Below are 26,195 nucleotides of genomic sequence, written 5' to 3' on the forward strand. Positions count from 1 at the left end.
TGTTTTCTGAGGTGTTGCATAATGTGTCCAGTTTCAGACCTCTGTGTCCCGGTCCCATGGGGAGAGATTAGAGGGAGAGTCTGGGGTCCTGATCACGGTCATCCTGTGCTGTGCCTGCACGGCTGGGCTGACAACTGTGGTACATTCAACACCCTCATTCCTCTTCTACCCAAAGGTAAACTACGACAGAGGAGAGGAGAGTAATTCAAATATGTGACCCTCACCCTCCACCTTGTATCCACGTTTCAACAAGATCCACTTTGACATACTACTTCTTCATAACATTGTGCCTTGAACTCTGCTCATATATGTTGAGCAAAGGATTGTGGATCAGAATAACCAGAAAAGCATGCTGGCTGGCAGACTGCAATATCCAGCTGAATGTAGTAGGACATTGTGGTATTATTGGCATACCATAGACTTCTTAAACTTAGACTTTTCTTTATTGATCCCTTTGGGATGACTCCCGCAAGGATATTGAATTTCCAGCAGCTCACAAAAACACAAAGAAGGTATAAAACATGCAGTATAAGATAAACAATAAACTCTTAACTAAATAAATATAGAAAGTAAGAGAATGAACAGTGTTTTTCTTAGTGACTTCTTAGTTTGGCTCATGTCCCATCCGCTAACATGGAGGGAGCGGGACTTATGACCTTTACTGCAGCCAGCCACTAGGGGGCAATCCAGATGTCTTGGCTTCACTTTCAGGGAGCTGTTAAGCCTCCATCTTTATAAACAGTCTACAATGCTAACATGTTTAGCATCTTAGTTTACCGTGTTAGCGTGCTAACATTTGCAATAAACACAAAGTACAGCTGAGGCTGGTGATAATGTCATTGGTTTTGCAGGAATTTGGTCACAAACCAAAGTATGACATTTGGACATTTTGACCTGATGACTGCGCTGCGCCCATTCAAAACTGACGCCTGTTTAGGTTTCAGGTTGTTCCTGAGTTTTCTACTGTTACGATCATCTCATTTCTCTTTCTACTTCCTCTCAGAGTGCAGATATGTGGCGGTGGACCTGGCAGGTCACGGATTGTCCTCCCACCGTCCTCCTGGAGTACTCTATACATTTCCTGCAAATGTGGCAGACGTACGCAGAATTGTTGAAGGTGTGTGAGTTCAAGAAGTTGCAGGATCTTTTCAGGACTATAGTGCATGCATCTCTGTGACTGTGAATTACAGTACAGTACAGTCATCAGTAAAACTAGATTTGTATGTGTGTTGTCTCCCATAGGTCTCACGTGGACAAGATTCTCCATCATAGGCCACAGTATGGGTGAGTGTAGACCAATTCACATATACTGACACTGTGCATTTTCACATCTTTTACCATAAAACTGCAAATTAAACATATTGTAACAAGGTGGCCATTCAAAATCAGGTACAATTGATTAATTCTGCCATCGGGGTGTAATTACATTGTGTTGTTTATGCTGTGTTGTGTGGGATCAATCAAATAGTGCTGGAACAATATGTTATTTAATTAATTAGCTGAGAGAAAATTATTCATTTTGGTAATTGAGAAATTAAATGTGAGTAATGAAGCCTGCAGTTCATGCTCGCCACATTTGAAGGCACCCACTTCTGGCTCAAAGCCCTTAATTATGTATAACTTTAAGCCTTAATATAATTTAAACAGGTGATTTATATAAAAATGCACCCCCTGCAGTTGTTATAAAAAGTTAATTTAGCAATAGAGGCCCACACTTTCTTTTTATACCAGGCTGTAAATATGTTTATTTCTGCTGTAACGTTGGGCATTTTAACACAAGGCTCTATGGGGGCCGACTATGTTTTGGAGCCAGCCTCAAGTGGCCACTGGATGAACTGCAGTTTTTGGAATTTGGCTTCATTTTTCAATTCAATCCCAGAGGTTGCTGCTTGGACAAACCTAGCAATACAAAGATACTACCTTGGAAGATTTTTTGTGTGCGCATGTTATAGACTGATTGCTTATCTTTTAAAAGTATCAATAGATTAATCAATGCTGAACGTAAATCAGTAATAAAAAAATGACTTTGAAGAATGTCTAAAGTTTTGAGCATGATCTTTTGTTCACTCTCTTACAGGTGGCAACATTGCTGCAATGGTATTCCTCACATGCAACCGGTTACAAACAATATACAGATAATATCTTCCTGTATTTTCCTGAATGGTATCATATGAATCACATTGTGTTTTCCACAGTTCAGTGCACTGTATCCTGAGATGGTGGATGCCGTCATACTGCTGGACTGTTATGGATTCTTCCCTTCAGATCCAGTACCTCAACAGTTTTTATTATCTCTTTATTGCATATGGCAAACGGGAAGATGATCTAATAGAAACAATGTCCATGATTGTTGCAGTAGTACTGATGCATTATTCCTCAGTTATCCTCATGCTCCACTACTGTCCAAGGCTTCTGTCTCTGTTCCTGCAGAAAGAAATGTCCGAAGTGATGAGGCAGGGGATGGACGAGATCCTTCAGTTTGAAAAAAAGACAGAAGAGAAGAAAAAACTTTACACTTATAAGAAGGCGGCTGAGAGGTAACATTTACAAAGATTTATTATTTTAGCTCCCAAGCAACATTTTCTCTTAAGTCAGCTGTTGTGTTGAATTTCTTTAAGGTTGATGGCAGCCAACCCGACTATGTCTGAACAGTCAGTGCACATCCTTTTAGAGCGAGGTCTGGTTCAAGTTGAAGGAGGTACGTCTTTGTCTCTTCTCCTCCTCTGAGAGGAATAATCTCACTTTGCTTCTGCTCACTTTTGCTTCTGCTCGCAGCTGAATCTGTTTCTCTTCTGCAGGATTTGTGTTCTCCAGAGACCTGAGAATTAATTTTGTAAGTGGCTTTTAACCGCCCAAACCTTCCTGCACATTCACCACCTCCTCTCTGTTAACTTCACACCAAAGGTTTAGCGCTCAGCTTGAACAGTTCATGTGTCTTCTTTCATGTTTTCAGAAGAATATCTCACGCATCAGTTTGGAGCAGAGTCTGGAGATGCAGTCGAGGATTCATGCCTCTGTTCTAGTTGTTCTGTAAGATATCGATCATTACACTGACATGAATGTTTGCATTATAATGTTAGTCAGTCTCATATGCATCCTTATCCAATAAATGTGCCTCAATAAAATCATCAAAGCATGTCATACTGAACCTGTTCAAAATCTCTGTTTTTCCAGTGGAGACAAAGGTTTCGGTGCAACAGTTTCAGGATCAAACCAACAGAAATTGACCTCAGTACTTCTCAAAGGATATCGTGACAGAAATGTTAGTTTGAAGGAGTAACATTTGAATAATTTTTTCAGGTTTTTACTCACATGTTAATCATCATTTCTCTCTTTCTCTCTCTCTCTCAGCACACGGTGGTAATGGTATCAGGCGATCATCACGTCCATCTGAACAATCCTGAAGCCGTTTCTCCATTTGTGTCCGACTTCCTGCAGACAAAAGTGCTCTCACAGCAGCTGCAGTCATAGTAGATACACACACACACACACACATACACACACACACACACACACACACACACACACACACACACACTTACACACACACACACACACACACACACACACACACACACACACACACACACACACACACACACACACACACACACACACACACACACATACACACACACACACTTTATTGTGAAATTTAACACTTTTAAGTTTCTGGTCGTTGTTCTCATCTCTCTGAGGAGTCATTGACATAATATTGCTAGTGTGTTTTTGTCACGATACTATAAAGTCTTCAGTGACTGAATCCGTAATTGATGAAATTGCTGCTGAGTTGCTAAAAATATTAAACATTTGCAAACTATACACGTACAGATAGAAGTACTATTAATCACCTCCCTTTAAGGTTTCGGGTTTTGTGCATCTCTGTATTGGGTTTGGATCGGTTTAGATGTAATCATTTCACAATGATAATTGCATGTGTTTAGGATACCTACCTCTTCTGTTTCTTAAAAAGATACTCATTTGTTCATGTGATGTGATGATTTTTCTAGTTTTAGTTCCTCTTTTCAAATGTTTCTTAAGACAGTGCCTGTCTGCATCTTGATAAAGACTTGTGGAATGTGAAGACACCAGGGAAAACAATATATATATATAATATATTAATATTTCCCAAAAGCAAGTTACAAAGTGCTTCAGTCAAGACAACAAAATAAAATCAGCAAAACCAATTTCAGTAATATTAGATAAAAAAAAATAAAGACATCCTAGTTTTATTTAGAGTGTGATAAATATATATAATATATACATGTAAATGTAAATAAATGTATTACAATGCTGTCAATAAACCATACAAAGAACCAGATCTTTTTCAAATCAAGCGTTCAGGACAAAACATATTTGTTAAAGCTCTTATCTGAATGAAATACTAAATTGTTGAAATAATCTGTTCTTTTTCTTTATGTAAATTGCACAGCCAGGAAGTCGCATGTCACATTTCATTTGAAGCGGATCTGTTAAACTCAACTGCTATGACTCTGATGCTTGTGCAGAATGAGATAAAAATGGCAGTCATTAAAAGAGATGACATCCTTTGACAACTTTCCATTATGCAGGCCAATCCTCTCTGTATCCAGCTTTTGTCTTGGAGCCAGTAAGGCCACAAAAAAAAAATTCCCACCACTTTTGCTCAGGGGAGTGACTCCATAAAGCGCTGCAGCTGCCGCCAGACAGAGCAGATATTAGAGGTACAGCTCACACTAAAAAGCCCCCCTCTCCCTCTCAATGTCACATAAACTGTGCGATGGCCTTGCTGTTAAATGGGGTGGAATTGATTTTACGCAGCGAGCAGCAAGGCGGCAAGCATCCACAGACATCTGAGGGACCCCTACATCCCCCCCACAAAAAATGATTATAGTTATATAAGTTTCCCTCCCACTCTTGCCATCCTCTCCACCATCAGCAGGGGTGTTGTCATAGCAACCCCCACCCCTCCTTTTGAACGTCAGAGCCAGGAGCTTGGAGGATGAAGCCGCATGCAGCTTCTGTCTCTTGTGCCTCTCAGAGAGCACCTGTGATTTTTGACTGTCTCACATGTAACAGTCGTAGCTGTGAAATAATCTGATGATTGGTTTGACTCGCGGCTGCTGCACATCACACACCGTCTAAGACCAAGACCGAGACCACTTGATTCAGCAGCGTCTGCAGGTGAGCTCGATGGCTTTATTTACTCCTGAACACTATCTTCAGAGTGCAACACCTGTGTGTGTGTGTGTGTGCGTGTGTGTGTGTGTGTGTGTGCGTGTGTGTGCGTGTGCGTGTGCGTGTGCGTGTGCGTGTGCGTGTGCGTGTGTGTGTGTGTGTGTGTGTGTGTGTGTGTTTTGCAAATGGAAAATCATTGTATGTCAGTCTGATAGGAGCAGTGACACTGGGAGATGGTTGTTTTGATCCCTGTGATTGTAATAAGGAAGGCTTTCTAAGGAAATAATGAGACACTGAGATGCTGCAGTCTGTCATGCGTGACATCTCGCCCTGAAGGATTACTTTTTTAAAAACCCCAGACATCTCTGCTCTCTCCTCCTTTTCTCCCTCCCATCTCCTCTTCCATTCCCTGTCCTTCCCTCCTCCGCCCTTTTCCATCCCCTCCTCTCTATCTGACAGCAGTAATGTCGTGGCTGTTCTTGGACTGGTTCGTCCCCCTCTACCTGCTGGTATCGGTTTTGGTGTTGGCAGGCTTCGGAGCGTGCCTTTACTTCCTCGAGCCTGGGCTGCAGGATGCCCACAAGTGGAGCAATAAAACAGTCCGGCATCACCCGCTGGTGGCCAGTGTGAACTGCAGAGATGACGATTGCGATGCCCTGATATGATCCAAGACAAGAAGGGGGTGAGGCGGAGCAGGGTGGGAGGCCGTCTGGACAGGGGTGGGGTGCCGCCAGGACACCAGATGAATAGGAGCTAACACCTTAAAGACAGAGAAAGAAAATGGAAGGGTAGGGTGAGAAAGATTGCCCTGTCCTACTTTTCTCTGATCTCTAACGTACTTTATGTAGAGATCAGAGAAGAGTGAAGCAGAGGGCGGAAGCCGAATGCACAAGGAGGAGAAGACTTCACGCAGGATGAGATTGTGAGGTGGTCTGGAGGACATTTAGAAATGTGATGAAAACAGGATGTAAATTTCACGCCATCTTATACTTGTGCCAATTTCTACATACGTTTTGTAATTTGACAATCACTTTACATAAATCACAACGTTTACTTATATTGTGCATTTAATTAATGAAGTGAAGGAGGCAAGTGCAATGAATTAGTTGTCAGCGGGGAGGGTTTTTAATCCTCTCTCCCTGGTGATGTCAGCACGGCAGCTGCGGAGAAGCATGTGGATTGCCACTGTGCCAAAATGGTGTCAGTCGTGACATATAATATGTTCCAACACGATTTATTCAAGGTGCCAAGATTATCGTAGTTGGACCGAGAAAACTATTATTTGGTAATGCTCAAAGTGTATGTTTTTCTTTGTTTCAATTGTTTTTACTTGACAGCATGGTGAGAAAACTGTGGGTGTGTAATAGCCCTCTTTTAATGATCATATACTTCCTTTGTTCATACAAAATAAAACGCTTTTATGCTCAGTTCCTTTGTATTTACCCTCTGCATGTTATTATGAAGTTGGAAAGCAGCTAAGAATATTGTACTGTATTTAAGATACTCGTGCTGTTGTATTTCTGTATCATGCAACTTTATACTTCTATTCCACTACATTTATCTGACAGATGTTTTTCAAATTAAAAATTAACAATTTTTTTAAAACACATTAAAAACTATACAAAACCACTCAAAAGAAGTTGCTGGTAGTTTGACCAAAGAAGCATTTCCCCTTTAAAATTTTCACATTTTCGATTTTAAATTACTATCCAAGGCCCAAAGAATAGAAGTGTGCAATACTTGTGGGGGGGGGGGAGCAGAGAGGAAAATTCAGAAATAAAAGGACAGTAACACAATAACTTGTGTGGCAGAACTTTGTTTTGTTTTTTTGGCTTTCCTATGAATCATCTCACGAGGTAAACAAGCTTCACCTCAACCAGCTACAACTGTAAAATTCTACTTAAAAATTGATGCATCAATCAAATAATGTGATATAAAATAATATCAGGGGCCCTGAGCTTTAAATTTAGATACTTTTAAGTAAATTTTGCTAATAAAAACAAGGATCTGAGTGCTTCTTCCATCACGGATCTGCGCTGTAACCAGAAGGATCACTGTGATGAGACCACATTCAGACTTCACAGACGTCCCAAGAACCGAACAAAAAGAGACCAGAGTGGGAGTGACACAGAGCAGCTTCAGTGTTGAAGAATGGAAAGAATGGCACTTCTGTGCCCACTACTTCCTACTGCTGAGTTCCCCGTCTCGCACTCTGTGACTTATTTACTCCCTCAGTGTGTCAACAACAGAGATATTTCTTCAGACAGCAGGTTAGTGTCATTTTCCTCAATTGGGACCTTTAAAAAGTTGCATTTTAAATATTTGTTATGTTGTAATAGTGCGTTTACTGTTAGCAGTCATATGGCTTCAGATTGCAGTGTTTATTATGGACGTTTATTTACGTATAGTACTTGACAACAATTTTGAGTAACAGTTCTTGAATATTTCCATTTTATTCTATAGTACTATATACTTCTACTCCACCACTTTTACTCAAATTTTCACCCGTGCTTGCTTCTTACTTTGCAGATTTAAATTTTATATAGAAAACATGATGAATTTATAGAATATAATACAACCACCTCAACCAGCTGCAGCAGTAAAATGCAACCTGCACATTAATGCATTCGTATTAACGATCTAATAATAAAAATGGTAATATACCTGCTTAATGAGTAATCCCTGTTAGTACTTGCAGGTATTTCTATGCTTTAACTCAATAAGATTTTGGATGTAACTTACTTGTAATAGAATACTTTTACATTGTGGTTTACATCTTTGTACTTCCTCAGTTGTCAGATTGTGACAATGTGGGAAAATGTTTAGAGATAGAAATGTTGACAGTTTATAAATCAAACCTGATTTCCCTTCATTTCTCTACTCCCATAAATTGAGTTTATCTTTCTTTTCACTTCTTTCCTCAAAATTTACAGCGGAATGAGTGTTTTTGACCGTCTGGCACCTTTGATCCCTCAAGTATCTGCATCCTCCACACAAACAGATGAACATCCATCGGGCTGTTTGTCTCCTCCTCCTCCTCTGACCCTCTCTTCTCCTGTCATCAAAAAGAAAGCCATTCAAATCCCTTCATTTGATGAGATGGGACTCATCTATGAAAAACACAACAGAAAACAAAACAGGTAAAGTAAGCTCTATTATATTCTCAGGTTTATGGAATATAGTGAATAAGTAAATTGACACTTTTTCATCGCTCTTGTGGCTGCAGATCTTTTGTCCCAATTTGTACCTCCAAGACACCCAGTGAGCCCTCTTGGAGTAAATCATGTCAGCATTCACATGGAGAAAGAGCTTCAACTCTCCCAAAAACCAAGCCCAAAACATACAGCTCTCCAACCCCCGCTGCAAAGCCCAGCGTCTCCATTTGTCCTGCTCCAAAGCCAAATTCCTCTCCCACTCTGAAACAAAAGCCAAGGGATTCTCTTCCTCTCCCTGCCTCACAGTTCAGTGATGCTTCTTTAATGCACCAGCCGAAGCCGAGCGTATCACCAACTCTGACGGTCCCAACACCCAGACTGAGTCCATCTCCGACTTCCCTGTGCAAAGGGATGAGTTTGGATAGCCGAGGAGGCATTCAGCCTTCTCCGGTCGCTATAGAAAGACGTGCAAAATCGATTACCATATCGAATACTAAAACTGAGCCTGAGTCCGTCAAACAGAGATCTTCAAATGATGCAAAGCATGACATTCTTGACCAAGGAGCTCTACTGGACTTTACGCATCCTGCGCTGAGGAGAGCTTTTCCTGTGTGTCGACATCCGACTTACTCTGAGTCCCAGAAACAAGCGGCTGCGTCTCAGAGTTCCTGCTTATTGCAAGGCAAAGTTGGTTTAAGTAGGAATGAAAATGTTGTAAAAGATAAACCACAGCCTCCACCTAGGAATACAGACTTTACTCGAATCCCCAAAATAAAGTCAAACATCAAACAGCAACAGGAATTTCTGCCAACTGGAGCAGCAGGTACACAAACATCTCTCTCAGAGCCTGAGGGGATTAAGTTTTCTGATGTTCAGAGAGAGTCTCAGCCAGCATTTGATGTCCTGGCTACTCAGTCGAGCCTGAATCTTCACAGGCAGCGTATAGACCGCCTTCAGTGGAGGAATTACACCTCCAGCGAACAAATGTATTCTGAGAGAAGTGCAGCTTCACTAACGACTCCCAAAATGTCATTTTCTGCAGCGCCTGTCCGGAATCAGTCCCCCAATATTGAGACCAGGAGAAGACGATTTGAATTCAACACTGACACAAAAGTGGACACAGATCTTTCTAATCTCAGGAGACCTAAAGAAGAACACAACATACGGGCCATAACAGGAAATTCATCTAAACTCTCTCAACAAACCGGTGCGTCTTTAAACATTAAGTCTCCTCAGAAACACAGATTCTGGTTGAAGGCTCCGGTCCCAGTAACTCAGCCCGACTGCGTTTCAAAGGATTACAGCCGCCAGTCAAGAGACATCGATCGTGAAACAGAGTCTTCCCACTATGCGAACAGATTAAATCGACTTAAGACAAGTCTGGTGGCACCTCAGACACAGGAGGCCTCCCGACCTGCTTCTGTTGAGTGCACCACATCACAGACGACCCTTTCACAACCTGTTGTTATCTCACACAAACATCAGCTCGATCACAAACAAAATAAAAGCCACAAAGAGGTGAACCTCAGTGACACAGGACTGAATCAAACAGATGTTTTTGCACCGTCTGACTGTGATCGGGTGCCAACAAAACTACCAGAATGTCCCTCAGAGAAATACTGCCAATTCAACACAAACAGTTTTTGCATCAGTTCAAAGGGGGTGTTTGACCCGCCAGCACAGCCACAGCACAGAGTTCACCAGAGACCACACGAGACAACAACAGCAGCTCCAGCACACCAATTAAATTACTTTCCTGCAGACAGAGCACATATCATGGAGACGCCAGAGGACCCATATTACGTCACCATGTATTACCCGGGTTCAGTGTACATGGGTGAGTACAAACCACTTCACTTTAACTGGACAAAGTCAACAAGTCCCTCATAGAAAGCACATGTGACAGGGACTCTTTCGTTTCTTTTTAGAGTTCAGTATTTTTCTATCTTAGAAGGGTAGGAAGATCATGCCAAGTGGGGGCCAGGGAGGTCAGAGGGATTTAAGATGTCGCTCCTTATCAGTAGAGTAACAGGCGTGCTGAAGAGAGACACAGCAACGTTGGTTAGCAGACTCTATCAAAGTGACTGGTCCTGATGGAATACAGGTCTCTACAGAGACAAACAACAAAAACATGCAGAAAGGAAAGCAAAAGAAGGGCGACAGGACAGCAACTCAGAGATAAAGTGTGAGTAGTTCGGTGCAGTTGAGCTTCTCTTCCTGTAAAACTTCAAATAATAATTTTACTAAACAATGTAACAATTCTTGCAAATGTTGTGTTATTGCTGCTAGTTAAAGTTAAGTTACAGCTCTGTAAGGATAGAGATAGAGATTTTTAAAAAACCACCACAATGTAAAAAATAATTTACTTCCACTAAATAAATATTGTACATAAGTTTAATACTTGAGTAAATATACTACTTAATTTCTTAATTAGTTTCCACCACTTATGGTGTATTATTATTACTCCTATTCTTCTTCTTCTTCTTCTTCTTCTTCTTCTTATTATTATTATTATTATTATTATTGTAGAGCTGCACTGAAGCTCTAGTACTTTTTCTTAAGTATGATCTGACCCTATTTTTCCACCATATTGTTTTTTCTAATTATAATGCAGTTCAAAATGTTCCCTAAAATAACCTGCATCAATGACAGAAGACACTGTACCAAATAAATGTCCCTTTGCAAATGTTGTGTTATTACTAATATTTAAAGTTAAGTTACAGCTCTTGGGTCCGTTTCACAAAGCAGGTTCAACAAACTCTGAGTCTAACCCTGAACTCTGAGTTGATCTACTCTGAGATAGGAAACTCTGAGTTTTCGGTTACAGAACAGCTGATTTGCGTTAGTTTGATCAACTCGGAGCAGTTTGACCTGGAGTTAAGCGCAGTATAAAAAGACAGCATCAATGGAGCCCTGATTCGACGAGTCACCATGGCAACGGGGAAGAGGCGTGCTATGCTACTACTGGACCTGGAAATATTAATGCGCTCATACGGTGAGTTTGAGCAGGTTTACACCGCTGCAGCAACAAAAGAGAGGGAGACGCGTGGGAGGACATTGCTGCTCGGGTCAGTGCATAAGTTTAAATGTAGTCCTGTTGCAATCACAGTAATAGCACAGGGGGAACTGCTTGAGTGGGAGCCTATTAGTTTATTTCATGTAGGTGCATTCCCCCGGGGGAGAAGCGCACTTGGCAGCAACTTTAGATGACACATAAAAACATTGTTCAAACAGGTAAAACATCGGCACAATCTCAGGGTGATAGCTCATTTTGAGCATGGTTTACATTATAAAGTAAATATTACCGTAAGTGGCTGTTTTACTGTATATGTTGTATAAAAAACTCCCATTTGCAAAAAACGCAGCGCAACACACAATATCTGCTGGGATGTGAGAGCATGACTTTGGTTGTTAATGTTGGAAATGTAAGGATGGATGAGGTTGTGTATGTAAATGATGGACTGTGACATGTGTTGTGCCGTATTCAGCACCCCTGCTGTGAAATGCACCCCCTCGCATTATAGGTGATATTCTGGATCAGAAGGCTGTTGTTTCCACCTATAGGAGTAGTTTATATACAGGTAACCAAATTAAAAGCACACACTTTTGAACCTATTAATTGCAAGAAAAGCTGGGATTATATTTAGGAAACGCTAAGTCAAATACATTCAACTTGCTCAAAAGATCCATTGAATTCATTTTGTAATTATGGCTGCAGTATATTTCCACAGAACATACAAAAAATGTGTTGTTTTGTGTTCGCTATTATCCAAGTTTGTGACTTTAAACTCTTTAAAATAGTTTAAAGACTGTAAGTAACCAAAGTTCTTACCGTTGTGGTTGGAAACAACAGCCTTCTGATCCAGAATATCACCTATAATGCGAGGGGGTGCATTTCACGGCAGGGGTGCTGAATATTGCACAACAACTACGGTACCGCTGGAAATGCAAGGACGTCTATGCGCGGTCTGATAATTATCTCCCGACGAATATTTAATTTTCTGTGCAGTAATGATGCACCTTCATCCACGGGATCGTTATCAAAAGGACATGCCATGGTAGTGAAATAGTCACCACCTAATATAACTTCTAATGTCTGATGTTTGCAGTGATTTTCTGAAAAAACAGACGACAGAACTATACTACGCCAAAACTCGCCTGCTGACTGAATGAATGAGGAAATCAAATACTGTGTGTGGCTGAAAGAGGGCGGAGACAGAGAGAAACTCAAGGTTTTCTGAGAAAAACCTGGTCCCGACCAAGTTAGGTTTAGAGAGCATGTTACCATGGTAACTGACCAAGAGGTTAAGTTACCTCTCTTTGTGAAACAGGCTAGAGTTACCCCTCTGTCTCTGGTTTGAGTTACCTCCCTTTGTGAAACGGAAAACTCAGAGTTTCCCTCATTTCAGGGTTAACAGACTCAGAGTTTTCACTAAACCTGCTTTGTGAAACGGACCCCTGTAAGTCCTGTTGTATTGTCACAGGATAAAAATCACCACTAAACAATTATTGTAATTAGGTTCAATAATTGAGTAAATGTACTACTTAGTTACATTCCACAACTAATGATGCATTATTATTATTGTTATCATCATTATTATTATTATTATTATTATTATTATTATTATTATTATAGAGCTAGATTGAAGTACTCTGAATACTTGTTTCGCCAGCCTATTTTCACCATATTATTTATTTTATTATAAAAAATAGTCTGCACCCTGACACAAGACACTGTACCAAAACAAAATCACCACTAAACAAATGTTGTACTTAAGTTCAATAATTGAGTACATGTACTACTTAATTACCTTTTCGACACTGATGATGTATTATTATGATTATGATTATGATTATTATCATCATCATCATCATCATCATCATCATCATTATTATTATCCTCATTATTATTATTATCATTATCATCATTATTATTATCATCATCATCATCATTATTATTATTATCATTATCATGATTATTATCATCATCATCATCATCATCATTATTATTATTATTATTATTATTATTATAGAGCTAGATTGAAGTACTCTGAATACTTATTTCAGCACCCATATTATTTATTTTTTTCACCATATTATTTTGTCTCATATAATAATCTGCATCACTGACAGAAGACACTGTGCCAAAAGTCCCTCACATTGTACTGCGCATGCGCGCTGCATCTCCCCACTCCCTCTCCTCTTGTCGCCTTGGTAACGGAGAAGGGGGGCTCACGGCCGGAGGGAAGAGGAAGGAGAGGAGAGGTACCCAGACTAACCATCACATGACCGCTCCTCATCTCGTTATCTCCGTGTTCCTGGATTTACATCGTTCGTTCTCGGACCCAGAGCGACACCTGCTCAGTCATCAGTCCGATAAAAGCAGATTTGCGGGTCAACTGAACCGGAATCGGTGAGTGTGAACACAACATCCGCGCCGCCGACCGACCGTTAGCGGACCGTTAGCCAGCAGCTAACACGGAGCTGTTAACGTTATTACCTCCAGCGCGACGGGAGAGAGACAATGGGGTCGACGGGCTGTGATGGAGCTCACCTCGTGTGTTTAAAACAGATCAAATATGGGGAGCTCAAATATGGAGCCATTGTGTGTGTGTGCGTGTGCGTGTGTGTGTGTGTGGCCCGTCATTTGCGCCCAACACGAACAAAAAGTAGCGTTTTTTAGTACGTAAACAGGTCGTAGCTTTCATATCAGCAGCTATTGTGTGTCAGTCTTCAAGTGTGATTTATACCTGCAGAGTTAGCAGAGTTAACAAGTGATGCTGAAATAATGCTGTACATTTGGTGACTATGTGTGAAGCTGTGGTGGAAAGTAACGAAGTACATTTACTCAAGTACTGTACTTAAGTACGATTTTGAGGAACTTGTACTTTACTTGAGTAATTCCATCTTAATCTACTTTATACTTTTACTCCAATACATTTTTGGCCCCACCTTTACCAGCCAAAGTTTACGTTAATCTCTCAATAATTATAATCAAATATTCTAATAGTCTTAAATGGGCCATTCTGCATAATGAGTAATTTCACTTTTTGTACTTCAAGTATATCTTGATGCTGATACTTTTGTACTTTTACTGAAGTAACATTTTGAATGCAGGACTTTTACTTGTAACAGAGTATTTCTACAGTGTGGTATTACCACTTTTACTTAAGTAAAGGGTCTGAGTGCTTCTTCCACCACTGCTGTGAAGGCAGCGAGGAGCAAGAGGGGGAGGGGGGCTGCATGAATCGAAGTGACAGTCCCTTCCTCCGTGACCTGTATCATCTGTATGCACCATAGTGGACGATGCACTGACTTAAAGCATGGCAGCAGGCTGATCCACGTGTACCCCCTGCAGGCATGAGGCGATCAACTTGCTGTTACCATCTGCCAGCACCGTTTGCTTCACTGACAGTAAAGGATCAGTTCACCAAAACATGAACTTCTTTTTTTATTTACCTGTAGTGGTGTCAAGCCGTGCAGATAGAGATCTATGCTACCTACCGCCCTGGTAAAACAGCTCTTTGACTAATAGTTTGAGTTGTGATCTGTCTGCAACTAATGATCAGTTTCATTACGGATTAACTTAACTATTATTTTCTTGATTCATCATTTGGTCCATCAATTCTCAGCAAGTACTAACAAAATGAGCAAGAGGAGCAAGAGCTGGGAAATTACTGTTATGCAGCCTTTAAAACCAGGAAAAGACAACACTTAGACTATGTCATTATGATATTATGATTACCCAAAAATCTATCTTTGCATTTCTGTACTGAAATTTCTTCTTATCAGCTAACATATACCCTGGTGCCAATATGTCTGCAATAAACTAATATCGGCTCACACATCGTCCGGCCGAAACCTTATGAAGTACAAACACTTTTATACACCGGTGATTACTGTAGCTTCAGAAATGTATTTGGTGGCCCTCACTTATATCGCACATACGGATTTTATTAATGACATTGATGAAGAAACTCTATTTAATGTGGGCCTGTGAGATCTGGTAAATACCCAATTTACTTGATAACGTTCAACATCTCTTTTCACAAATAATGTCCCCACTACTTTGTCTGACGATATCTTAAAACCCAAATGTCCTTTATGGCCAGACATTGTAGTAATTCGGGTGAACTAACCCTTTAAGACTAATGTAACAACCCATTTACTTAAAGTAGAACAAGTCAAAGGGACCGTTGTGACGAAAAGAGAGCTGAGCCGGAAGGCAAAGCTCTCGATCTACCGGTCAATCGTCGTTCCTACCCTCACCTATGGTCATGAAAGTTGGGTCATGACCAAAAGAACGAGATCGCGTGTACAAGCGGCCGAAATGGGTTTTCTCAGGAGGGTGGCTGGAGTCTCCCTTAGAGATAGGGTGAGAAGTTCAGCCATCCGTGAGGAACTCGGAGTAGAGCTGCTGCTCCTTTGCGTTGAAAGGAGCCAGTTGAGGTGGTTTGGGCATCTAGTGAGGATGCCCCCTGGGCGCGTCCCTAGGGAGGTGTTCCAGGCACGTCCAGCTGGGAGGAGGCCTCGGGGAAGACCCAGGACTAGGAGGAGAGATTATGTCTCCACACTGGTCTAGGAACGCCTTGGGATCCCCCAGTTAGAGCTGGTTAATGTGGCCCGGGAAAGGGAAGTTTGGGGTCCCCTGCTAAAGCTGCTGCCCCCGCAACCCCGACTCCGGATAAGTGGATGAAGATGAGATGAGATGAAGTCAAAGGGACGAGAGGCCTCAGCTTGTTCTACTGGCCTACTTCCTAAAGTGGCAGTATTTTCTGTTAATCGTAAATTTTACTGTATATCCTTTTCTCCCTTTCTTCTGCAGACATGTCAGACGTAGTTCCTCCAGAAGTGAGACCGAAACCAGCCGTCCCCGCCAAGCCCCCAAATGTGGGGGCTCCTTCCCCCTCCAGCCCCTTCCCACCCCACGGCTCAGGCATCGGAGGAGGCGGCGTTTCAGCTCCTCCTCCGAGTGCCATTCCAGTCCCCATCGGGAGTCACAGTCATTCTGTGGTTCATAACGTGGGTCATGGTGTGGGCCACGGCGTGGGCCACGTTGGGGGTCACACTGCAGCGCACAATGGAGGTCATGGTAATGGAAGCTCCCACAGCTCCAGCGGCGGTTCCACTTTGCTGGGTTACATTGGTATTGACACTATCATTGAGCAGATGAGGAAGAAGACCATGAAGACGGGCTTTGACTTTAATATCATGGTTGTCGGTAAGTAACCGAATTAGTGGAATATCAGTGTGAAGCTGTGAAAAGAAAAGTGTGACAGATAATCTTTTGCGTTTATTTTTATTTTTTATTTTTTGTCTCAGATTTTTGTTCTCGGAGAAAAGCAACGCAATCTAAATTCTTCCTTCACACCTGGATCATTTCTGTGTCTCTTTCTAAGACTTTACCTCAATTTGCTTCTTTGGCCTTAAATTATTTCCACCCCTCCCTTCTCATCTCAGGTCATAGCGGCCTTGGAAAATCAACTCTGGTAAACACTCTGTTCAAGTCCCAAGTGAGCAGGAGGAGCGCAGGGTGGGCCCGTGACGAGAAGATCCCCAAAACTGTAGAGATCAAAGCAGTGTCTCATGGTGAGTGCATGCCGAGAGCTTCTGTTCTTTCTTTAGAGCAAGACATTTATAGCAGCATTTAATTAGACAGAGAAAATTAGCAATCTTTGACCGCAATTTTTTAAATCCCACATAGCCCACTTACAGTCTATCAGTGCACCCTGATAGCTGCCAAGTGAGCTATTTTAATTGAGCTAAGAATACGTGGGCCAACTTCGTTTTTTTCCACAGGTACTTTGTGTGAGAGGCTTTGCTTATTTGTTTACCGTCACTGTCTATTTAGTGTCATAGACGGTGGTAGTTTTTTTTTAAAAAGGAGTGAATTTTGCTCCGGATACATTGCTCTGGAATAGGGAAGAATCTATCTCAGTTGGCTGAGTGTTTTTTTTGTTCCTTTATTTGCTATTTAAATGTTCTGCGACGCTGCTCAGCGAGCAGATATATTAGCAATTGTTTTTTGGGCTGATGGTGGCTGATTGAAAAATTTGAACTTATTACAGATTGTTGTTCAAGGACCAGACAACTACATTATTGTGATAATTTGGGTCTGGTACTTTGGCTTTAAGTCAATTTTCTGACGCAGAGTCAATTTACTGGCATATCTTCATTTACAGAAGTTCATTGTGTCCATGATAAAAAGCAGGGTTTGTCTAAATGTGGTCAGTCAGGACAGGCAACCAAACCAAAAAAGTCAAGGCAGGGAGGCAAAAAAGCAAGAAACACGACTACAGCTTTGACTACGTAATTACAAATTTTTAGTCATTGGCAAGTACAGATCGTTCTTGGGGCTATGGATACCAGCTCAATCGCTGACGGCTTTTACTTGACACAAATTCATCGATTGTAGGATTAATGTCTGTAATTGTCAGGAGGTGGTTTTCTGTCATGCAGGGCCTGTGGACAGACTTGTTGATCTTCAGCCCAGATAATATTTGTTCGGACTCATACTGTGGGTGCATCACAGCTTTTAAAATGGTCTCTTTTGCCTCACAAAAACTCTAGGCACTGTACTCCATATATATCTGCAAACAACTATTTTCTTTGTATAGATTTAATGGAGGAATGAGCAGGGCAATGAATCCACTCCAACTCTGTGTGTTGTAATCCGAGTTTCTCTGTTTTTTGTTGTGATAAAGGGTCCAGTCGCACGCGCATGTTAGTGAGAAAAACGTTGATATTTCACATATTGGGTATTATGTGTTTAAAGTATTTCCGCCATTTCAGAGTGCAGACTTCAATTATTATTTATTATTCAATTATTATTATATTAGCTGTCTGTTACATTTGATTTATATATATATATTATACTTTGTCTGTAGTCTACTGGAAACTCCTATACTGTGCGGCCTATATAAAAAACCAGCAATGCTGTTTCCTATTAACTTTTATGATTAAAGTGTCATCTATAGGTTTAGCAGACGAGTTTACGCTTTGTAAATAGCCATGTCTGGCAATTGGAATAATTTGCGTAATTACCTAATTAATTGCCACAAACACGTAAGACAGTTTCATAACGATAAAGCTTACCTCATTTGAAGCCTGAAAACTTTGCTAACATAACGCTAGGCAGTCTCTGAACTGAGAGATGTGTTTCCATGGTAACAATGAATGACCCCTGCTGACACGAAGAGGTAAACGTGGCTCAATTTGTGGTTTGCTAACAATGTCGTAGAGTGAGGAGTCAGACTTGTTTCACTCATCACTGAGTTTCTCTCATAAAACATCCATGTCTTCATCTTCACACAAGCTTTCTGCTGCAACACCCCAAACTGAGCAGCAGGAATCAGGCGTGATTTTGGTTTGAAAAGAGTCCTAATAAGCTAGAATACAGAGCAGATTAATCGTATGTAAAAGCCGCTATGTGTAGTTTTTGAGAATATCTGATGTTGGCGCCCCTCCCCCAGTGTTAGTATCAAATCAGTCACTATGGCCGACAGCATTGCGTGCTGTTTTTGAAATCGGTCGGGGACTCATCAGTATGTAGCACTCAGTACTGTCCTCATTATGGCATATGAGACTAGAGTGACTGAGGTCCTCTGCAGCCTTGATGATTTAACAACACAACGGGGATATGGGAACAGTGGGGATATGTCAGACCCTTGGACAGAGCTCACTGTTTGCTTGCAGTTTTACATGATCATGCACAAATTGCCTGCGGTTGACAGTGACCTGACATTATTATGCTCTTGCCAGAGAAAGACGTTGCCAGAGCAACACAGTAGACATGTTAAAAATATCTCAATCAGATCATTTATACTTCGGGGACTGTGTTTCTAGGTTGTATGTGGTCTCTCTGTTTATTCGGAATATAAACATTTGTTCAGCACGTTAAATATTCAGACAGGGAATATCTATCAAATACAGACCACTTGCAGAAAATTGTTAGCGCTTCCACATACAAAGCTACAGCTGTGATTTATGTTGTTTGTTTCTTTGTGTGTGTGTGTGTGTGTGTGTGTGCGTGTGTGTGTGTGCCTGTATGTGTGTGTGAGTGTGTGTGTGTGTGTGTGTGTGTGTGTGTGTGTGTGTGTGTGTGTGTCTTTTTATAGTCCTTGAGGAGGGTGGTGTGAAGATGAAGCTGACAGTCGTCGACACTCCAGGCTTTGGAGACCTAATCAATAATGACAACTGGTGGGTTTTCCTGCTTCATTAAAGCCTCATAAATGTCATTTTCACAGCCTTATCTTAACAAGAACAATTTTTCACTTGTCACCGTACAAAATGCCTCGGTGCATTCACTTTCCCAAAACAATTTTGAAAATGGTCCTACTCAAAAAACTCTTCTCCCTCTGTTCTTGCTCAAGTATTCGTTTCCTCTTAAGCTGACCTCTTCTGCTGTATCCACAGCTGGGAACCCATTTCCAAGTACATCAACGAGCAGTATGAGAAGTTCCTAAAGGAGGAGGTCAACATCACCAGAAAGAAGCGCATCCCTGACACCCGGGTGCACTGCTGCCTGTATTTTATCACTCCAACTGGACACTCGTGAGTTAAACTGTGTTAGAACTAGAGATTTGTAAAATAATCACTTAAATCATCTTTATGTATTTGATCTAAAAAATGTTTGTAGTAATCTGATGACAAAGAGCAGCACACATACAGATGGTGTTCAAGTCCCTTTAGCCAAAAACATTTCATTTCAGTTTAACAAAGCATTAAATCAAGAGAGCTACTTTATATTGCAGACAACACTCCATCCCCTGAACACTTCACAATTAGCTCCTGCTGACAACTGTGAAATTGCACTTTAGTGGATAAACGGATACAGTCTTTTGTGTATTACAGCCAGTGTATCCCATCCTTCTCAGCCGGGCTAATTGAGACCTGCAGGATGTTTTGTGTCCAGGCAAACAAGACACAACACACAACCTTTGTTCAATGATAAGCCCAGTTTTCAAATTGCATCCACATTGTAAGTCTTTTGTAATTGCTACTCAACTAGGGAAAGGTAATGAGGGGTACGGAACATGACAAATACAAGCCTTGTTGTCCATTTCTGTGCCTTTTTTTTTTTTATCCCAATTCTCTTTTCACTGCTGCATGCAAGTCTTCTGGGACAATCACAGCTCCGAAATTGTACCTACTCACTCACTTTCCTTCTGTCCATCTGTTTGACTGTACGTCTGTCCCAGTCTTCGGCCACTAGACGTCGAGTTCATGAAGCGCTTGAGTCACTCGGTCAACATTATTCCTGTCATTGCAAAGGCGGACACGATGACCATTGAGGAGAGACAGGAGTTCAAACAGCGGGTGAGTTTCACCAATCCCACTAAAGCTAGACTGGTAAATATCAGGCCTATACATCAGCGATATATCTTATTTCCGATATGACAGCATCCACTTATGTCAGTGTTGATGCTTATAGTTATCTAGAAATGCCAAAGATATGTTTTAGTTATTTACCATAACATTGTTTGTCTTTACAGAGACAAGTTTATTTTAGAACTTCAAAATGTCCTGTTCAGTACATATTTTGGTCTTTAAAGCTGCTCTAATCAATATGTTTATATTAACAATGGATCAAATTACTTTTTATTGTGAAAAGTGACGCTTATTGTGACAAGCCGACAGAGAATCTTCATCCAACTCTGCAGTTCCAATTTTAGTATCTTTTTATTGTTGGGGCCCCGAGCAGTTGGGGGTTCAGTGCCTTGCTCAACAGCACCTCTGCAGTGTCCAGGATATGTTTCACACAGGGACTCGAACCGGTAACCCTATGGTTCCCAGCTGAGTCACCTCTGGACTGAGCTACTGCCGCCCCTAACAAATTCATTCTTATGTTGCTTTCTGTCTGCTAAATGTGTAAATAAGCAGCTGTTTGCTAATAACTTTTGTGTATCAGATTTCTAAGGTGATAATTTATCATTATTGTGATTGAAGCTTGTTTTTGCTGCCCTCAAGTGCCTGAAAAATGATAATGCAGGGTTTAAAACACATGTTAAGGGGACCAAAAATATTTCCGTTATGCATGTATGTATGTGAAAAAAAGACAATTTCTCAATATCAGATTATTTATAAAACATACATTAATAGAGTGTGAGCTACACAAGATATTGGAAAAAGTGTTTTATATGGAGAAATCTCACAGATGTGTGTTGTCTCCTGCTCTGTTTTGTGCTGTAGGTGAGGAAGGAGCTGGAGATGGGCGGGATTGAGTTCTACCCACAGAAAGAGTTTGATGAGGACATGGAGGACAAGAGCGACAATGACAAGATCAGAGTAAGTGGTTCTGTTCTTTCTTTCACACACATTTGTCTTCTCCTCTCTCTCTCCCTCTCTCTCTCCCTCTCTCTCCCTCTCCCTCTCCCTCTCTCTCTCTCTCTCTCTCTCTCTCTCTCTCTCTCTCTCTCTCTCTCTCTCTCTCTCTCTCTCTCTCTCTCTCTCCCACAGACTCACACACACCTACTCCAAACAGAGTGTCAGGGCACTGGGGCACGTTGTGTATTTGTTTCATCTCATGAATCTTGTGCGGCTCTCTTTGGTACACTGAAACGCGTTGAAATGTCTCTGTCCATAGGAGACGATGCCCTTTGCTGTGGTGGGCAGCGACAAAGAATATCAAGTGAATGGCAAACGAGTTCTGGGGAGGAAGACAGCGTGGGGCATTGTAGAAGGTGGGTGATATGGCCTTTCTTAATAAAAAAAGTTACAGTCATGATATACAGAAATAATATTAATGGTGTCAGATAAAGAACAAGATGTTTGATTCTGTACATTTTCTTTTGTTGCAGTTGAAAATTCCAACCATTGTGAGTTTGCTCAGCTGAGAGATTTCTTGATCAGGTAAAATTGTCTTTTAATCACATTATTAAAATCCCAACCCAATAAACTGGATGTAACTTGAAGTCAGTAACTTTCTTTTTTTAATACACTACACTGGATCTACAACAACCTCTTAGAGCCAGGGAGCCTCTGCATATTTCTTGTATTAAGTGTTTTCAGAAACATATTTTAGTGTACTGTTTAGCTGTGAAATGAAAAAAATTTTGGCCAAGTCGAGCGAAAGCCAAGCCCCGCCCACCAGCCGACCTGCTGGACAAACGTTCTCATTTTACCTCTAAACTAAGTAACTAAAATATGTTTCCACTTTATGCAAGAAATAGGCAATGCAGTAAAATAATATTGAATCATATTTTATCCTAGTTACACAGTTTGATCAGTTCAGAGCCAGTCAGAGACTCCTCGGCTCTGATTGGTTGTTGTAGGTCTGGCATGGTGGAAACTAGCAGATGCCATTAGGAGCACACAGAGAAAGCAGACAGGAACAAAAGGTGGAGACAGAGCATCATGAATTTTTCAGATTGTCTGTCTCATTGTGCTGTCAGGATAAAGTGATTGATATTCTTTATTTTCTCAGTCTTCATTTAGAATCTGTTGAAAATGTAATACATTATGTATAATAATGGTCAGTATTCATTATTTGTTTAAGAAAATAGCCTTCTTAGTTCCTTTGAAAAGTTATATTGGTGCAAATCAGTGCACAATCTAAATTTAAAAAAAAACATTATATCTGCCATCATATCAGTAATTGGTGAAACTTTCCCATCTAAAATTGGTATCAGTCTCAAAAATTAAATATCAGTCCGGTACTACTTGTCAGGTATAATTTAAAATATTACTCCATGGCACATCTCTTTGGTTCAGACTCCTTCCTGGGTCCAGTCATGCTTTTGTAATGGGCAGGATTTTAGCTTTGTATTAAACCAAAACATAAGATTCACGAAAACATAACACAATAATGCTGTACCTCCCTGTAAAATAGATATATCAGTATACATAACTAGTAACATGTCCCCTCTGTGTCCCTGAACCTCTCTTTCTCAGGTCTCACCTCCAGGATTTGAAGGAGGTCACTCACAACATTCACTATGAAACCTATCGTGCCAAGAGACTCAACGAGAACGGAGGTCTTCACCCCATATCCTCCAATGACACCCAAGAAAGCAACCTGTAGTCCGAGTCAGAGTGAGAATAAAAACAGTGCAATGAAGCTGATAGATGAATCTACAGAATATTATTATCAGTGTCACTGCGGCATCTCTGCATGCTTGGAAAACATTTAAATCTGTAAAATTCTGCCATTTAAACACTGATTCCTAACTCCACCCATCGTCTTCTATATTTTCGTCCTCACAAACACATCAAACCCCTGTGGTTTCAAGTCATTCCTATGAATATTTGGATGTAATGGCAGTCCCAAACAGATAACTTAGTGCCATTATAAAATAAACAATTTATCGACTGCCAATGCCTTGTTTTTTATCGTCGGTAGTGTAAGATTAGAAATTGCCACATTATTATGCTTATACGAGGCACATTTTAAGTTTTAGTGTCATGTAGCAACCGATGTCTGAATTCAGGTAAATTAAATGATTTTCTCCAAATATTAAAATCATAATTCCTGTACAGAGTGATGCACGGGACAGCTCTGCTGTTGACTGTACTGATAGCTTTTTTAAATTCTCAGCAGCAACTGTTCATTCAAAGAAAGGGTCCCTGTGGCTTCACTGTCAGGGACTTAACAAACAGTGCTTTGCTGTGCTGTCTTATTTTATACCCAACATCAAGAAGATTTCTCAAACGTTCCCTCGTTCCCGTATGATTTTCCATTTAAAAGTAGTTGTGTGCACAGACATGCATACTAAGCTGGAGGACAGCCACAACATCAATCACATGTGAAATGCAATTCTGTGGGTGGCACTGTGTGTGTGTGTGTGTGTGTGTGTGTGTGTGTGTGTGTGTGTGTGTGTGTTTAAGTAATTAAGTCCACAAGATGCATGTCTGTGCATACTGCAGATTCTGTGACTCCATGATTCACCGTAATAGTGAACACTTTGGGGCGATGCGGCTCAGCATGCTTTGTTACACCACGGTGGGTTAAAAGGAACAAAATGTGGTCCAGTGCATTTGTGCCTGTGCCAGTTGCATTAGCTCTGAATGCTCTTATAATGACCATGGAGAATAATTATAAAACAGATGAGTGGTTTTAATTAATATTACATATTTTTTCCTAGTTTGACTTTGTGTACTATTTTGACAGCTAAATGGACAACATGCACCCAATTTCAATGTAAATCCAAAAGCCTGCTGCATGTAATTTAAAGAAAAACCACTCACTTTGCTCATGTTTATTGTAACGGTTGATAGAGTTAATCCATTTTTCTCCTCGCTGTACCCACTAGGTAATTCAGGATGAAAAGAAATCCAACCAATAATGTGTTATCAGTATGCCGGATAATAGGTGAACAGAAAACTTTGAAACAGATTTCCGAGTGAATGGAAGTGAAATATTAAATTGGTTATTACAGCAGTTATCACAAGAAGATGACATAGAATATCCTAAATGTGTGTGATTTGGGTAAACAGATCACAGTTCATAGATAAAGGCGGGGGGATGAAGTAGCGACTTTTCCCAAGCTTTGAGTAAAGGGAGGCCCACAGTCTCAGACTTTGAAAAACCCTGTTTTGAAACACTATTTCTTCTTTGATGTTTCGTGCAAAGATTTTTGTGAGCATAACAGAGCTCTGATGTGTTAACTAGTATTTGTGTTAATGCCATTTTAATATTAAATCAATAAAGTTCACCACTTGGGGGCAGCACCTTGCCACATATACGCAGTGGCTAGGTAGAACAAGAAATAGGCACTCGGATCGGCTTTGTGTCCTCAGACGTTCCACATGCTGGGATTTTTAGGTACATTTTTACAAAGTCCAGTGTTTACAGAGTTTCCATCCTCCACTGCTGTCAGTGATAACTAATATATCTCTCCGGATCGTGTTTACATCAGTATGTATTTATGCATTCAATGTGTTGGTGTAATGATTCCAAATCAATTTGATTTGTTAAGTTGTTAACTATTTACCAACTTTTCTCCATATATATCGTTCAGCCATGCAGTGTCTGCAGTAGAGCACAAATATGCCAAAACTACAAGTAATTCAATCTCTTGATATCTATCAATCTTTTTTTGTTTTTAGTTGAATCACTTTATACAATCATACACATTTGTGTAATTTTGATATGAAATGTAATAGAACAAACTGATAGTTGTCAATGATTTTAGTGCAGTCAGAGGTTTATGTGTGCATGCTTGTGTCCGTGTTGCCTGATTGTTTACAGTCAATCAGTGCACACATCACTGCAACTTGTCAACTTGTCAACTATTTCTGAGTTAGTGATGTGCAAATTAAATTGCTATTTCATGGCGCACAAAACGCTGCTGTCTTAACTCCAGTAACTAAACTGGCAGCCCATCATCCATATCGCCAATCCCTTTGAATCAGTGAACTTCACAATGTACATTTATTCAATAACCACTTTACTCAAAGTTGCTTTAACACATTAAGATATAAATATCAGTGCTATATTGAGTTATTTGTACATTAATGTCTTATTATTGTAATTTATTCTTTATTTAATAAAAGCACATTCCCATCTTTTTTGAAAGCTGTATTCAATTGTTTGTATATTGTATAATAATATATGTCATACCCTCAAAATGCTTTATAGGGGTCCAAGCCCGAGGCGGCTGCGGGCCACGCGATGCATGCAGCAGCTACTGGGAGGGTTTTTTTTCCTCTGGATCCTACACCATACAAATACAAGTTATGGATTTGAAACTTTGAAATTTGGTTCAGCCCCCAAAGTAGGGCAGACACCAAAAATGACACATGTTCACCAGCAGGTGGTGCTATAATCAAGTTGAATGTTTTTTTGCCTGTAACTCCCACATCGTACCTCGGACATTCAAAATTCTTACATTCAGGCGTTCTCTGAACCTACGTGAATCTCGAGATATAGGCCACGCCCATTTC

General features: G+C 40.7%; 2 protein-coding genes across 4 annotated transcripts; both read left to right on the forward strand.

Moving 5' to 3' along the window:
* Positions 1 to 21: 21 nt before the first annotated feature.
* LOC310964129 (serine hydrolase-like protein) lies at positions 22 to 3,471 on the forward strand (the record flags this gene model as incomplete). Its single annotated transcript, XM_083937155.1, has 11 exons — positions 22 to 175; positions 1,004 to 1,117; positions 1,243 to 1,284; positions 2,078 to 2,097; positions 2,196 to 2,270; positions 2,431 to 2,537; positions 2,619 to 2,698; positions 2,799 to 2,833; positions 2,954 to 3,030; positions 3,175 to 3,262; positions 3,352 to 3,471. The coding sequence occupies 11 exons, from the start codon at positions 22 to 24 to the stop codon at positions 3,469 to 3,471; spliced, it is 912 nt and encodes a 303-aa protein (XP_083793281.1).
* A 5,613-nt stretch (positions 3,472 to 9,084) lies between these two features.
* Positions 9,085 to 25,817, forward strand: septin3 (septin 3). Of its 3 annotated transcripts, none has more exons than XM_083937554.1 (10): positions 9,085 to 10,149; positions 16,138 to 16,533; positions 16,773 to 16,901; positions 19,430 to 19,511; positions 19,728 to 19,865; positions 20,513 to 20,630; positions 21,504 to 21,599; positions 21,898 to 21,994; positions 22,112 to 22,163; positions 23,205 to 25,817. In XM_083937554.1, the coding sequence occupies exons 1-10, from the start codon at positions 9,297 to 9,299 to the stop codon at positions 23,332 to 23,334; spliced, it is 2,091 nt and encodes a 696-aa protein (XP_083793680.1). In that variant the 5' UTR covers positions 9,085 to 9,296; the 3' UTR covers positions 23,335 to 25,817. The 3 variants fall into 3 exon arrangements, with proteins under 3 accessions (XP_083793680.1, XP_083793682.1, XP_083793681.1); XM_083937556.1 differs by lacking the exon at positions 9,085 to 10,149 and adding an exon at positions 10,414 to 10,497; XM_083937555.1 differs by lacking the exon at positions 9,085 to 10,149 and adding an exon at positions 13,619 to 13,725.
* Positions 25,818 to 26,195: the final 378 nt, after the last annotated feature.

The sequence above is a fragment of the Echiichthys vipera genome, assembly GCF_963691815.1.
Source record: "Echiichthys vipera genome assembly, chromosome: 2".
Taxonomy (NCBI): domain Eukaryota; kingdom Metazoa; phylum Chordata; class Actinopteri; order Perciformes; family Trachinidae; genus Echiichthys; species Echiichthys vipera.